This window comes from Dendrobium catenatum, unplaced genomic scaffold (assembly GCF_001605985.2).
Source record: "Dendrobium catenatum unplaced genomic scaffold, ASM160598v2 fragScaff_scaffold_1117, whole genome shotgun sequence".
In the NCBI taxonomy this organism is placed as follows: Eukaryota; Viridiplantae; Streptophyta; class Magnoliopsida; order Asparagales; family Orchidaceae; genus Dendrobium; species Dendrobium catenatum.
This window is the reverse complement of record NW_021319579.1, coordinates 1,223,390-1,238,738: the sequence shown is the minus strand read 5'-3', so window position 1 is coordinate 1,238,738 and position 15,349 is coordinate 1,223,390. Positions and strand designations below refer to the sequence as shown.

Genomic DNA, 15,349 nt, shown 5'->3' with positions numbered 1-15,349 from the left:
TTGTCATGAAAAACACGAAAGAAAATATTAGAACTAAATTTGAAAAAATATATAGACATTTTAGGACAAGTTAAGACAAAAGAGTTTTTTAGGGTGGGAAAAAGTAATTTTTTAGGATGGGCAAAAAAAAACTTTTATCTATAAAAAAATTTGTTTCTCTCCTATAAAAAACAAAAAAAAAATTTTTTGAGGGGGGCAATTGCCCCCCCTACTCTTAACGTTGTTTCGCCACTGTATTTGGATGATTGTAAAAATAATGCATGAGATTAATTTTTTTTTGTTTGATTTAACGTAAAATGAATGTAATGTAAAGTGTAAAAAAGTAACCGTCATTATCCAACACTAGCAACAAATGTGGTTGGTGGGTGGTGAATGTGATGGATGGCGGTGGCGGTGAACAACGGCAATTGCAATGAATTTATGGTGTATTTGGAACTCTATCAAATCGGAAGAATTTCAAATACACCAAAAATGATCTATATGATGTATCCCAAATAAATCAAAATTTTATATTAATTACATTTATTCTATTTTAAATCAAACCTTAATATTTTCAAAACACTAACATTTGAAATAATTTATTCTCCATTTGCAAACAGCTCCTAAATAAAAATGGACAGTATTTACTAATTCCTAATTTTAATTCATCAAAATTCCATCTTATGATTACCAAAACTACCAAACTCTTTCAAACTACTGAACTTTTCAGCATCTCACAGCTTCAAATACGAAGGGAATCCCAACGCCTTTTAATAGCGGCTTAGTATTCTTCAGCTAGCCGGAAAACATGTTTTCGTACGACGTTATAACTCCTTCCCCATCGCCGGCGATGGACGGCGAGAGCCCCGCCGGAGAACAAGGCCCGCCCAATGCCGCTGGCGGGCTCGCCGTTTTTCTTACCTGGGAGGATCTGTGTGTTCGGCCTTTAGACGGAAAGGGAAGTGAGAGCGTTCCCATACTTTCGAAGGTCACTGGAATGGCCCGCCCCGGCGAAGTTCTGGCCATAATGGGCCCGTCGGGCTGCGGCAAATCAACCCTGCTGGACGCCCTCGCAGGTGCTTGCGTTAATGAATTATTAATAGATAATTATCTCATCGTATTTGCAAATATTTTAGCTTAAAAAACAATTAAATATGGATTTAATTACTTCATTAGGAAGGTTGGCTTCGAACCTTAGATGCAGTGGAGAACTTTTGGTTAATGGCCGCACGCAGATTTTGGCATTTGGTGTTGCAGTGAGTTTAATGCTCTATTTTATATTTATTTTTGCTTAAGTAACTTTTTTTATTATTTTCTAAAGTAGATTTTTTTATTAAAATTTATATACTAAAAATTTTTTTTTTTTAGAAAACAGTTAAAAAGCTGCCACAAATAAAATTTAAAATTGGCACATCACTAAAAATCGGCTTAATTGGACATGAATTTTGAGTTATTTTTGAATAAAAATTTTCTGAAATTAAATTTGGGATCGTCCAAATCTTTGTCAATTATGAGGAAGACAGAATTCTTACATCACCTACTATATAAAAGATTTTTCAATGTCGAGATTTTTTTTTTTTCACTTTTTAGATTCTTTACATAAAAATTTTCAGGTCTTATAATATTTATCTATACGTGTTGAATTTTGCACAACACTACGATATAAAACATATAATAATTATAATCTTAATTTATCAAGTAAATTAAGAGGGGTAAGGAAGCAAGCCGAGTCTCTCTAATCAAGGAACTCGGGTTTCTTTTGGGACAGTTTTTTTACTGTTTTTTAAAGCAGTTTTTTTAATAAAAAGTTATAGTTTAAATTTTTTTTATTAAAAAATTAATTTAAGAAATAGTAAAAAAATCATCCCAACAAAATCTCAGTCGAACACCTAAGTGAGAGATAGAACTAGGACAAGAGTAGAACAAAAGTTACCTACATAGCTCATATAATTTACACAATTCTCATTATAATAAAGGCTTAGTTTTGAGATTGCTTTCTTACTGCTTTCTGAAGCAGCTTTTGAGTAAAAAAATTTTGTACGAAAACCTATTTGAGAAATTAGTAAAAAAACCCAATGCAAATGAAGTCTAAATAGAAAATAAAAAATAATTAGGATAAAATGACAGTTACTGGCTTACTGCATGGTAGGGCTGTCAAAACCGGGTCACGGGTCGGGTTCGAGTCCAACCCGAAGTTGACCCGACACTATTCAACCCGACCCGAACCCGACCCGAACCAGACCAGTTTATGCAAACGGGTCGATTTTTCGAACCCGAATCCGACCCGGTCCGGGTCAACCCGAACTCGACCCGATTCAGATATATTTTATTAAAAAAATTTTATATTTAATTCAATGTATTTAAATCTAAATCAAATTAAGGTAAGATTTACTTCAATTAATTTAAAATAAATCAAGATTAATTTAATTTAAGCAATAATGTTTATAATTTTTTGAAATATCATTTACTTATTTCATAAAAATCCATTAAAATCCTCCTAAATTAATAAAAAACGGCTCAAATCGGGTTGATTTCGGGTTTCCAGGTCAATCCGAACCCGACCCGGTTTTATAAACGGGTTGAAATCCCTAACCAGAACCTGACCCGGTTTGGGTTCGGGTTGACCCGAACCCAAAATCTTCGGGTCGGGTCAAATATTGACACCCCACCGCATGGTCACAATAATGATAAATATAAAGTTGTCCAATTAATTACGAATATTATTTGTCTCATTTTTTATTTAATTATTCTTGGATTATATTTAAAATTCTGTAAATTCAAAATTAATTTTTTTTTTAATTTCTTTCAGTCCTATGTAATGCAAGAAGATATATTAATGGCAACATTAACAGTGAGAGAGGCGGTACACTATGCCGCGGAGCTACAACTCAGCGAAACAATGGGGAGAGAGGACAGAATTAAGAGGGCGGAGGAAACGCTACAGGAAATGGGGCTTAGCCGAATCGCCGGTAGGAGGATTGGTGGCCGTTCATCGAAGGGGATAAGCGGCGGGCAAAGGAGAAGGCTGAGTATTTGCCTTGAGATTTTAGCTAGGCCGAAGGTTCTGTTTCTGGATGAGCCGAGTAGCGGGCTAGATAGCGCGGCTGCTTTCCACGTGATGGATCGAATCGGACGGATGGCAGCGAGGGAACAGATAACAGTTTTGGCCGCGGTGCACCAGCCAAGCGCGGAGGTTTTCGGTCTTTTTCGTTCGGTTTGCCTCTTGGCGTATGGGAGAACCGTTTTCTTTGGTTCGCCTGGCTTAGCCAAGCAGGTTGGTGCTTTTTTTTTTCTTTTAATTATAATTGAGAATATTCTCATATAAATTATTTAGGGGTGTCAAAAAATAACTCGATCCGCCAACCTAATCGAAATCGAACCTGAAAATCCAGATTTAAGTTAACCTATTTATTAAATGGGTAGGTTCAGATTGACATGTTAACTCAATTTCGACTTGAAAATGACCCATTTCATAAGTTTTGTCTTATTTTTTTTATTTATATAATATTCTTACTTTTAATCAATCAATCTAAAATCTATGAGTAATTTAGGTTGCTAGTGTGTCGAGTTCGGGTTCAATTTTTGATCAGTTTTTTAAATATGTTCAAATTGGGTTGACCAAATTAGGCCAAATCAATTTAGAGTCGAACCCAAACCTGACTTGTTGATCTATTTTGACACCCTTATAAATTATATCAAATTGATTTTAAATTATTTAATTTATTTTAAGGTTAATGTTATATATATTGCATTAATCTTCAAATAAATTCAGTAAATTTCAAAATTATCCTAATATAATTTATAGGAAGATATTCTCATAAAAATATAAAATTTATTTTTTTTAATTAATTTTTGCATATACATCAACAACAACGCTATCGTTATCATTAGGGTGTCAATATTTGACACGACCTGAAAACTCGACTCAAATTCTACCAGGAAATTTCGGGTTAGGTCAACTCGAACTCGAAAAGGGTCAGATTCGGGTTCAACAATTCGATCCGTTACAAAAATCGGGTCAGGTTTGGGTTGACCCATTTGATTCAAAATTGACCTGAAAATGACCCGGTTTTGAACCAAAAAATTATTTTTGACCCGACAACCCGAGATTGACCTGTTTTGACCTAAAAAGCGAAGATTGACCCGTTTTTGGATTAAAAAATAGCATTTTTTGTTGGCATCGGGTCATTCGGGTCGTGTCGGTTTGACCCGAACCCGAAGCGGGTTGGGTTCGGATCCGAAAACCGACTTGTTTTCAAAAACGGTTTAGGTTTGGGTTGACCCGAATAGTGCCGGGTCAATTTCGGATTCGACCCGAACCTGACCTGTGACCCAAAATTGACACCCCTAATTATCGTGTTTCAAGCCTTATATGAGAAAAATAAAGGGTTGCATCATATTATTGAAAGCCAGCTTAAAATTTGTCGGATAATCATGACATAAATCCCATAATTTTTTTTTACATAACAAAATTATAGTCTTTTTTTATTATATTATTATTTTATTTTTTGAACAAAATTACATATTTGATTCCTCTTCTTCAATACAGTTCTTTGCTACCAATGGATTCCCTTGTCCATCACTGCAAAATCCTTCTGATCACTTCCTAAGAACCATCAACAAAGACTTTGAAAATGTGAGTGCAAATATTTTTTTTAATATATTTTTTCTATATTTCTAGCTCTTATTTAATTCAATTAATTATTGTAATTAATCAAGCTTACAAAATATTTTGCAATAAATCACATGAGCAGGACAATGAAGAAGACATAGAAGGTGGGCAAAGCACCACATCCAAAGCCATTGAGATCCTTGTGGATTCTTATTCTTCATCAATTTGCATGCTACAATTGCTTTCAAACATTGCTATCATACATAAAATGGTATTTAATATCTCATTTCTACGAAAAATTATTGCGTCCTCCCACCTGACGTAGAGATGCGTCCTTCCACCTGACGTAGAGTTATACCGAGCTATACCGAGCAATACCGAGCATATACCGAGTTTTCTCTAGGAAAAACTATGTATTTTTTTGTATTGCTCGGTATTGCTCGGAATAGCTCGATATAACTTGGTATTGGTCTTCACATGATGATATTCGTCGTTATTACCAAATAATACCTAGCAATACCGAGTAAAAACCGAGTTTTTTAGCTCTGAGAGGACGCATCTCTACGTCAAGTGGGAGGACGCACTAATTTTTCCATTTCTACATATTTTTTTTATTTATGTTGTCGAGTCCTAAGTCCTGGATAAGAAAGATTGAATGTTGTATTAGGTAGTTGACAACCAACATGAAACTTATTGAATAATCATGATATGAATCATTTAATACGTGATTGTTTGTGATTGATTATTAATTAAAAAAATAATTTCAAGGTATTTTAATGCAAAATGCATTAGGATTAGCTTTAAAATCTTTTGATTTGCACTGAGATTAGTGTAATGAAGTGTATCATATAACATAGTAATGCAAAATGCATCAGTATGTTATATAACAAAGCTTTAAAATCATACTATTTGCATTGATATTAGTGCAATTCAATATACAAGAGCAGAATTAGGTTTTTTCTTATGTGCAAATTCATTACATAAATAACTAACCATAAAAAAAGAAAAATGTATAAGATGAAATTCAGTCTTTGTGCATGAAAAGGAATGAAAAAAGAGAGATTATTACGTAGGGGCACTGGATCATTTGGAGACGAATCAGGATGCGCCATGTCACCCGATACACAGCGGTACATAGCACTGGTACACAATAAAATGATAACATGACGCGTCCTGATTTGTCTCTGGATGACATCCGGTGACCGCACGTATTAATTCTATGAAAAGAGAGGTAGAAATATTCTCTGACTTCGTGAGAACGAGAATAACGGTGAACAACAGACCGTTTCTTAGGATACTTTTTTTTTTCTTTTTAAGGGGAGATTCCCAAAATTATCCCCCTTCCCTTCTAAGTAAAATTTGATTTTGTGGGCAATTGCCCACCCTTAGTATAATGGGCGAATTATTGCGTCCGGTCACCTGACCTCCGGACAATCAATCCAGATGCGTCAAGTCACTCAAATACAATGGGTCCCGATGTATTTTGCTGATGTGACACATCTGGATTGGAATCCGGATGAATCCGAACACCGGACGCAATAATTTGCCTATTATAATGAGGTTTTGCCTAATTAGTATAGCATATACAACATTAATTTTAATGTAAATCAAAGATAAATATTACATTAGAACCTTTTGTTATAAATCTTTTTATTAATTTGTCTGATTAATTTATTAATTAACAGAGGTTAATTTGTTCTCATTTCCTTAATTTTAGCTTTTTAGTAATTTTCATAAAATAATAATAATAATTTTTATTTTTTTTGGCTTTATGAATGAATAAAGAGATGCGGTCTGGTGAAACGCGGGAGCAAAGCGGGCTTCTTTACACAAATCTTATAGTTTAAAATTTTCTATGTTATATAAAATTATAAATAAATATCAAAATTTATATGTTATACACATAAATACATAAAAATTATAGATCAAATAATATTTTCCTTAAACATATATCACAAAAAATTTTCGTATTTATATGTTTAATATTTCAATATTAATATTTATTCATATGGCATTATAATCTTCAAATCCTATAAAAAATTATTATAAATGTCATTGATATTTATTTGACTCATTGGAGTAATGAGTTAACTCATTTATAATACTCTTAGGTTTCGTTTGTGACGAATTTTTTATTGCTTTTTAAAATAGAGTTTTTGTACAAAAATTAAAATGTTTTCTCTGAAAGTATGTTTTAAGAAGCAATAAAAAAGTCATCCCAAAAGAAGCCTTACTTAGATGTTAACATCAGAAATCTAAAGACAACTTTATTTATTAATCTCAGGCAAAGAGTTCAATGCTTGGCTTCATTACTTCGTTTCTCACGTTTATGGCGATTGGCGGCTTCCCTTCCTTTGCAGAAGACATGAAGGTAAGCATGGTGAATTCAATGATGTGACAACAACAACATTAAACATTTATCTCACTATGTGGGTCAACTATATGAATAATTTTTCTTCATTATGTTATATTAATAAAATTTCAACATGTACGTAATAAGTATATATGTGAAATGGTTGGAGTAGTTCTAGTGACAGATAAGATTAGAGAGAGTCGTCTTAGATGATTTGGTCACATAAAATGTTGGCCTTCTGATGACTCGGTTATGAGACTAGATGTATTAGATTTGGCCTATATGTTAAGAAAAGAGAGGTAAACCTAAAAAGACTTGATTAGAAAGTATTAGAATGACATTTTTTAATTATATTTAATTGAAATTTGACTCTTAACATGACATAATGAAGAAAAATGATTCATGTAGCTCACCCCACATAGTGGGACAAAGACTTGTCATTTTTGGTAAAATTATAAAATTTTAACTATTTATAATATGAAAAATCTACAAGTGGCTATTTGCTTTAGACACGTGGAATTACGTACGACGCTTCTTTATTTCATCAAAATCATTACCTATTGATTATAGCTTAAGGATTTTTTGTAATGTCATTCTCAATATATATGATCAATGAACATGCAAGAAAATTATCCTTCATATAATTTCGTAGCATTATCTTGACAATCTTCATTATTGAAAATGTATGTTCAGTTGTTGTCGTCGAATCGACAAAGTTAAGATCAATCTAACATCAATAAGAGGACATATTATTGAACTTTTTGTTGTTGGCAAATGGAAAAAGATGACCAATGTGCTTCAATTTCAACAATTCCTTTGAGTTTACAAATGGATGAAAGATTTAAAATCCAGTTTAAATAGAATATATTAAAATCCTACCATAAAATAAATTGGACTTTGTTCTAATAAATTTTGAGTTTGATATATGAACTCTTTCTTTATCAATTTCTATTGAAGATTAGTCATTTGTAGAAGAAAAGTTTATTTATATCTAATGATAATTTTCTCTGCAGATCTTCAGAAGGGAGAGACTCAATGGGCATTATGGTGTCACTACATTTGTTATTGCCAATACGATCTCCTCCATACCATACTTAGCCTTCATCTCCATAGTCCCAGGAGCCATCGCCTATTACTTAGCAGGACTTCGAGGCAACATTAGTCATTTTGCTTATTTTTCACTTATACTTTTAACATGCATGATGCTTGTCGAGGGTCTTATGATGATAGTTGCCGCCACAGTCCCTAATTTTCTAATGGGCATTATCATAGGAGCTGGAATCCAAGGCGTGATGATGCTCAATGGAGGTTTTTTTCGGCTTCCCAGTGAACTCCCAATGGTGTTATGGAGATACCCACTATATTACATCTCTTTTCACAAGTATGCAGTTCAAGGATTTTATAAGAATGAATTCATGGGGCAAAGTTTTATTGAGAGTCAAACAATAGAAAAATTGCCAACCCTTATCAATGGAAATGACATCTTAAATAAAATGTTTCAAGTGGAGATGGGATATTCAAAGTGGGTCGATTTAGTTATACTGCTTGGGATGCTCGTATTATATAGGGTATCACTCATAGTGATTTTGAAGGCTTCTGAGAAAGTTAGGGTGGTAACGTGTAGAGAAATGATGGCTGGTGATTTCAAACATGTCTGCTAAGTTTTCTAGATGATTTATTATCACCCCTAACTTCTACACAAATTACTCTCTTAAGCTTATTCAGTAATATTTTTATAGCCTTACATTATGTTGTATAATTCAAATTGATATTATTCATATAGAGATGAAGAAGAAAACTAAGCATGGTTCCAAATATCATGAAGCCATGCTCAAGTTTGAATAAAGTTTTCTTTAATTTATATATTCTTTGTACTTAGCAAATTGTGATAGCCCATGCTTTTAAAAAGAAATTATGAAAAAAAAAAAGTATTTCAAAAGGGAGTCCAATGTGTTCTACTGTTCTAGTTTGGTAGTGCCACTAGTAGGAACTTTTATTTGGTCCGGTCATCTGACGTAGCTCTACATTCGGACGCCAGTAAAATAGTGCCACGTGTTCTCACTATTTATCGTGCGGCCCGACAACCCCGACCTGGAACAGAGACGGGATAGCTATGTTCGCGTGTTGCTCGGTATTGATCGATTTTGCTAGGCAATAACGAGAAATATCATTCTGTGAAGATCAATACCGAGCAATACCGAATTTTTCTCGGTATTGCTCTGTATTGGTCTTCACAGAGCAATATTTTTCATTATTGCTAAGCAATACCTAGCAATACCGAGCAACACCTAGAGAAACTCGGTATTGCTCGGTATTTCTCGGTATTGCTCGGTATTGGTCTTCACAGAGCAATATTTTTCATTATTGCCAAGCAATACCTAGCAATGCCGAGCAACACCTAAAGCAATACCGAGTAATACGCGAACATAGCAATCCCGGATCAAGTCGTCGGGCCGCACGATATTGAGTAAGACCATGTGACGACATGTTATTGACGTTCGAACGTAAAGCTACATTAGTTCACCTGACCTAATAATTGTTCCACGAGTAGGAGATGGAAATTAGAGCATTTTTTCCAATGCTACATTTTAGAATTACAATGAAAGAAATTATGCTTGTAATACTTTTTTTCCAACTTCTTAGGTTGTTTAATATATATTTAAGTGGGATTTAATTAAAGAATTAAAGAAAATCCTTTTAAAGGATTTTAAATATATTTGTGTAATTTTAAAAAATTAGCATTATTTGTTAAATTTGGAGATGAGCAGAAATTAACATGTTAAAAAAAATTATAGTTTTTTTTACTTTCAATATCTTACCTATAATAATTATTTAAATTATAAATCATGATAAAAAATGTTAAGTGGTTTATTAGAATTAACGAGATTTAAAGATTATCAAGAAAATTTAATTTTAAGATTTAACATTCAATATATTCTAAACTCGCATATATATACAATTTTAAAACACGAAGAAGTATAATCCATAATTCCAAGTTAATTTTCCATAAATATAAGCCCTTATGTTGTTCTTAGTGCCTCCTCAAGAAGAAAGTCTTAGGATTAACTGAAGAACCTAGGGAGATAAAGAACCAGTGATAAGAGGACCAAACGATTGGGGCACTACATAGCATACTACACTTGAGCATCTTTTACCATCCTTTATAATATAACGGCAAGCCTGTAGCCTCGACATATTTTTCCTTAACTTTAGGGTTGTCTTGGTGGCTCTAGCTGATGATTAACTTTTATTCAGGCCTATGTCTCCACTTTCCTTTCTATAATTTTCCCAATCTCAATAAAAGGGTATGTCTAATCGTTCTTTTCTTAGCGGGTCTTCCTTGGTCCCTTCCTCCGTACTTTATATAGTAAAGTGAGCACTATCTCGCCTTCTTATATAAGTAGCAACCATCATGATGGCTAAAGCTTCCTTGATGCACTCTATGTTTGAATCCTCCAAAATAATACTCTCTATCGCCTTTTTTTAGTCTTATAGTTTATTAACACATTCTTTCCATAATGCAATAATAATACTAATAATGCATTTTCTAGCCACCCATGTTCGAGATTCGAGATCCTACTCTACTTCTTTATCTCGACCATTTTCAATGGAATCAAATGAGATTCTCTCATTAAATTTATTAGCAATAACATAAGTGAGTTGGTGAATAGTTTCTCTTTATTTCTCTTATAACTATTTTGTGGGGAGCTTCATCATAAAGTAGGGGATAAAATAATTTCCATCAAGTTGGATAAGAGGAGTTGATCAAATATAAAATTGCAGCTCAAGCTGATATCTACCATGATGAATCCGACTAATGAATTGACTACAAAGGTGGTTCACCTAAGATGACTTGAAGAGTGATGTTTCTGATATTCATAGAATTTATGACCCGAATCATTGAGTGTTATGAGGATGGGTTGGAGCTAAACTTAAGTTAATAAAAAATTCATTAAGACATCGAGAGATAAAATATCCATTGAATTACCGATATCATCCATGATTTTATAACGTTGGTGCAAGGAGTCTTCATATTAGCTATGATTATTAAAAAGCCTTAATATTATTAGTATGGCCTATAAAGTTGAAGAGATAAAAAATAATTTAGTTATTCTTTAGTGGATCTTCTCAAGTATGAGGATATATAGATTGGTTATAGTGGAACTTTTTTTTAAAGTAACAATAATCATGATAATTTATTTGTTATGGGTCTCATGATATCCTTTGTTCTATAGATTAGTCTTACAAATAGTAACATAGGTTTTCCAAATACTCAATATCTTCCTTAAAGGCTTAAAGGCTTTGTTTGGGACAGCTTTTTTATTACTTCTTAAGACAGAATTTTAATACAAAAATTAAAATTTTTTTTATTAAAATATTATTTTAAGAAGCAACAAAGCCTAAATAAAATCATTTTTCCATTGATTGTCCTTTTGAATGATAAAGATGACAATATATGGATTGATTTTTATTACTCTTAAAAAAAAAATCTTTATTACTCTAATTTTTTGGTAGGCTCATCCATTTAAGGTATTCATCATTCTTGATCTCCATGAGAACATTACCTCCAAACATATTTAGTAGGGTATTCTCTACAAAGAATCTTTGAAAAATCTTATTGGGAGAGAACCCTTTATTTCGATGGAACTCAAAGAGGTTGAAGCAATCTTTAATTATTCTTCAATTTGCAATAATTTGTTTAGCAAAAAAGCTAATAAGTAATTGTCCCTTGAGGGAGAGAGAAGAAGTAGGTGTGATTTCTTCATTTGCAATAATTTTTTTGGGACAACTTTTATACCATTTTCTAAGGCAGTTTTTTAGTTAAAAAGTTCTTAAACTTAAAATTTTTGTACTAGAAAGTTGCTTTTAGAAAATAGTAAAAAAGTTGTCCCAAATGAGATCATAATGCTTCGTTTGGGACGGCTTTCTTCATGCTTCTTAAAACAGCTTTTTAGTTAAAATTTTAAAAATTTATACTAGAAAGCTGCTTTAAGAAGCAGTAAAAAAGCCGTTCCAAACAAAGCCTAAAAATACCAAAAAAGCACTTTTTCAACAAGAGGCGATGTTATAAACTTATAATAGCATAAGAAAATTCTCATACACTATAAAGTTGATCAACAGCAGCCACAACAAAGCCCCAGCCATCTTCTAAATCAGGGCTCATCCAATAACCATATATTACTCTATCATCCATTTCAGAGATTAGACTTAACCAAATATGAAATGGTGTGTTACACTTACCTACATGCTTCAAGAACAAGGCATTAATGGTGCAGAGCAATTTCATAGGATCACCTGCTCTTGTTGCTGCCAACATGAACAACTTGTCAGTTTAATACAGATATTTGAACACTGTAAAATAAGATGGAGGAGGAATAATGAAGTAAACACCTGTTATGGAGTTTGTTTGACTGGTATTTCTGTGCAATGGAAGACAGGGAGCCTGGATATTCCACAAAAAAGAAGAGAAAAATCTTGAGAAAAGTATAGATATATCAGTTCTCTTTATGAAGTATGAAGAGAAATGAGCAGGCATTGATATATAAATGCTACACTCCACTGTCCAAATCAAATTTAAGCTATTATGAAGGAGAAAAAGGTCTTTAGCAGACAAAGGAGATGGGAAAAACTTGAGTTCGCAAGTAATTCAAGAGGAAATATTTGAGTTTGTAAGCAACCATAGCAATAATTAGTCAAAACAGCGAAAATAACGCAAAATCTGGGTGAAAACAACCTAAAAAAGATAGATTGTAGTAGTGTAATCAAAACAAAACAAACACCAAAGCAAGATACAATGGATCCTCAATTCGACAGGAGGATCGTTCTCTCCCAATCTCTAGACGATGAGTTTAGAGCCCAAGAAGCCAAGGAATTCCAAGAGAATAACTCAAAACATGCATGCCCTAACCCTAGCCTCCTCCCTTCTTTTAATACATATCTTCTTAATAAAAAATAATAATAGATTTCCTAAAATAAACATTAATTTAAATAGTTTCCCTAAGCCCTTCCCTCTCTCTCCTTGCCGCCCTTGGGGGCCCCACAAGCTTGGGCGGCAAATAAATGAGGCGGCATAGCCCGCATCCTATAGGTCTGAACCGGCCCCTCTTGGGCCGGTTTGGGCGGTTCTGGCCAAACCGTAACACAAAACTATTTACATCATTACAGGAGTTACTTATAGGGTTGCATGGACATGTGAGAGATGAGGAGCTTGCTTGGTCAGTATGGCTTGAGTACTTCCCACATCCGCTCCAGTTGCTCCACCGCCATGCAATTACCAATTTTTTATCAGTAGGCGGAGTTGAATTGGTTGTCATCCATGTTTAATTTCTCATAAATGACTGAGTTATTTGAGATGCAACTGGTAGGACTCATTAAGGAAGTGTTTACTAAATTTACCAACACTACTAGTAGGTTAAACTCCATTGGTAAAGTGTTTATGAATGAAAACCTTGTGAGAATGGCATTTAGGTGATTTCCAGAACAGTATGATCTCTAATCTACCACAAATATGGACGCCAAGAGATTTGCATCTCTTTCTTTAAATGATTTGTAGGTTTGCATACTATCAACAAGATGGAAATGAAATGGTAGGAAGAAGGTGAAGAAGAAAACTCAAAAGAAGAAGAAGGCTCCTACCAAAGAAAATAAAGGCTCTTGCCCTAAGAACTAGCCCTCCACCATCTAATTAAGAAATCATCATGGCATCTTGGCAACCTTCTTGAAGTATCCTTCAAGAAGATTCTCAAAAGACAAAGAGGCCACTCAGAAGAAGAAACAATATGATTTCCAGAAGACTGTATCTAGGTACTAGCCTGAATAAACAATATGATCCTGAGGCCTCTTACATGCATATTCAAGAACAATGGACGCATAGGAAAGAGACTTGAAACCTAATTTCAAAACTCCTCGACATTGGTACATTAATTGGCTTTGCCAACAAGTCTGGCATCTTCCCTTGTGAGTTATTTGTAATGAAATTTTTGAAACAAATATCTATGAGGCCTTACATGAAAGGCACTTCTGAGATCAAAGAGTATAGGCCAATCGAGCATTTATGACTCATTAATGAACCTCATGATATAGGATCTCAAAGTCTTATTCTCCACCTATCATGCATTAAGGAGAGCTTTGAAAACTTCCTTCAGGCTTCTAGAAACTAGAGAACAAGCACAAGAAGAAGAAATGCTTCTTTATGGGAGCCTGAAAAACCACTGTAAGGTTATATCCCTCAAGTGTGGATAGTATACAACATTACAAAAAGGTGCAAGCCATCATTGCCTCAAATATGGCGAGATGCTTTGTTGGTTAATTAAACCATTATGTGTTAGCTAAAGAACCTTGATCTTAAATGGAAGAGGCTTCTAAATAATCTCAACCAGAAAGATAGATGCAGACATTACAATCTTTGTTGACTATGTCTGCACCAATAAATATTCATGGGGGACAAACCATCCTTAGTTCGCAGTAATCCTCATGTTAAGGAATGTTCTCCTCTCCATCTTATCCCATAACATGTTGATAAGGGGATTTAAGAGGTCACTTCTAAGCTCCTCTTGCTTGAGCGGTGGAGAGAGGGCTAAGGAGCCTAACTCGCTAACAAAAGTTGCAATAGGTTGGTTATGTCCACTTGCATCACCACAGACTAGGTTTAGAAATATAAGTTAACCTTGCTACCTTTGTCGTTGAAATGCCTTCATGCAAAGAAGTTGCAGATGCTCATGCTCCATTAAGGTTAACTCTCTATTTTCCAAGAGCTAAATCTCGCCCTTCACTTTGATTTTGATCAGATGTTATCAAAACAACAAATCCAATCTATAGAATTTCCAAGAGCTAATTGAAACATCATTAAGGAGGCAATGGTTAATCATAAAAAATATGAAAGAGAGATGATCAGCCTTAGAAAAACTTTTCAATTCTCTTGAAATCCTTCGATCATACAAAAACTCAATGAGGTTACACATGATATTAATTGAATGGGTGCAAAAGAGGCCAAAAGGACAGCCATAGAAGATAAAGATGTCATGTAGAAGATAAAAAAAGATAAGGCGTTAGGCATGACCGAGTGCCAATATGGAGCAAAATTTTAGAACTAAATAATTCATATTGATGTTAGGTTCCTTAAGGAGGGAGCACATCAAACCACAACAAGTAATGGGGTGTCAAAAGGCATATAAAATTATTATAAATAAAAAAGAATGGAGATAAATCATAATGGGGCAAACACACAATTGGGATGGCTAGCACACGATAACTTAAAGTTCACTCTCAGCTCCAATCTGGGCTAAACACACTCCATCAATTAGCTATGTTTTGCAAATACTTGACAACAGTGAATAGCACACCACAACGCAAAGTTCTTCGTGGAGCCCTAGCAGCATGACGTGGCGCGCAACACAAAATATTAT

The 15,349-nt window shown here is 33.9% G+C and overlaps 2 protein-coding genes across 2 annotated transcripts in view; one reads left to right on the top strand and one right to left on the bottom strand.

The window, feature by feature from the left end:
- Positions 1–787: 787 nt before the first annotated feature.
- Positions 788–8,605, top strand: LOC110113774 (ABC transporter G family member 11-like). Its single transcript, XM_020846460.1, has 7 exons — positions 788–1,055; positions 1,156–1,235; positions 2,789–3,253; positions 4,529–4,615; positions 4,734–4,862; positions 6,876–6,962; positions 7,958–8,605. Exons 1-7 carry the CDS (start codon positions 788–790, stop codon positions 8,603–8,605), a joined length of 1,764 nt encoding a protein of 587 aa, XP_020702119.1.
- A 3,384-nt stretch (positions 8,606–11,989) lies between these two features.
- The window catches only part of LOC110113802, a 6,498-nt gene continuing 3,138 nt past the window's right edge, over positions 11,990–15,349 (bottom strand). Inside the window, exons 2-3 of the mRNA XM_020846502.2 lie at positions 12,336–12,387; positions 11,990–12,251 (exon numbers count right to left, since the gene is read on the bottom strand). Coding sequence (XP_020702161.1) covers positions 12,040–12,251; positions 12,336–12,387 — 264 coding nt within the window. The 3' untranslated portion in view covers positions 11,990–12,039. The remainder of the gene's footprint in view (positions 12,252–12,335; positions 12,388–15,349) is intronic.

Excerpts from the sequence above, each read along its gene's own strand:
- LOC110113774 (XM_020846460.1), top strand. The coding sequence starts at position 788 with ATGTTTTCGTACGACGTTATAACTCCTTCCCCATCGCCGGCGATGGAC. Across the intron at positions 1,236-2,788 it reads TTTTGGCATTTGGTGTTGCA|TCCTATGTAATGCAAGAAGA; the intron begins GTGAGTTTAATG and ends AATTTCTTTCAG. Across the intron at positions 3,254-4,528 it reads CGCCTGGCTTAGCCAAGCAG|TTCTTTGCTACCAATGGATT; the intron begins GTTGGTGCTTTT and ends TCTTCAATACAG.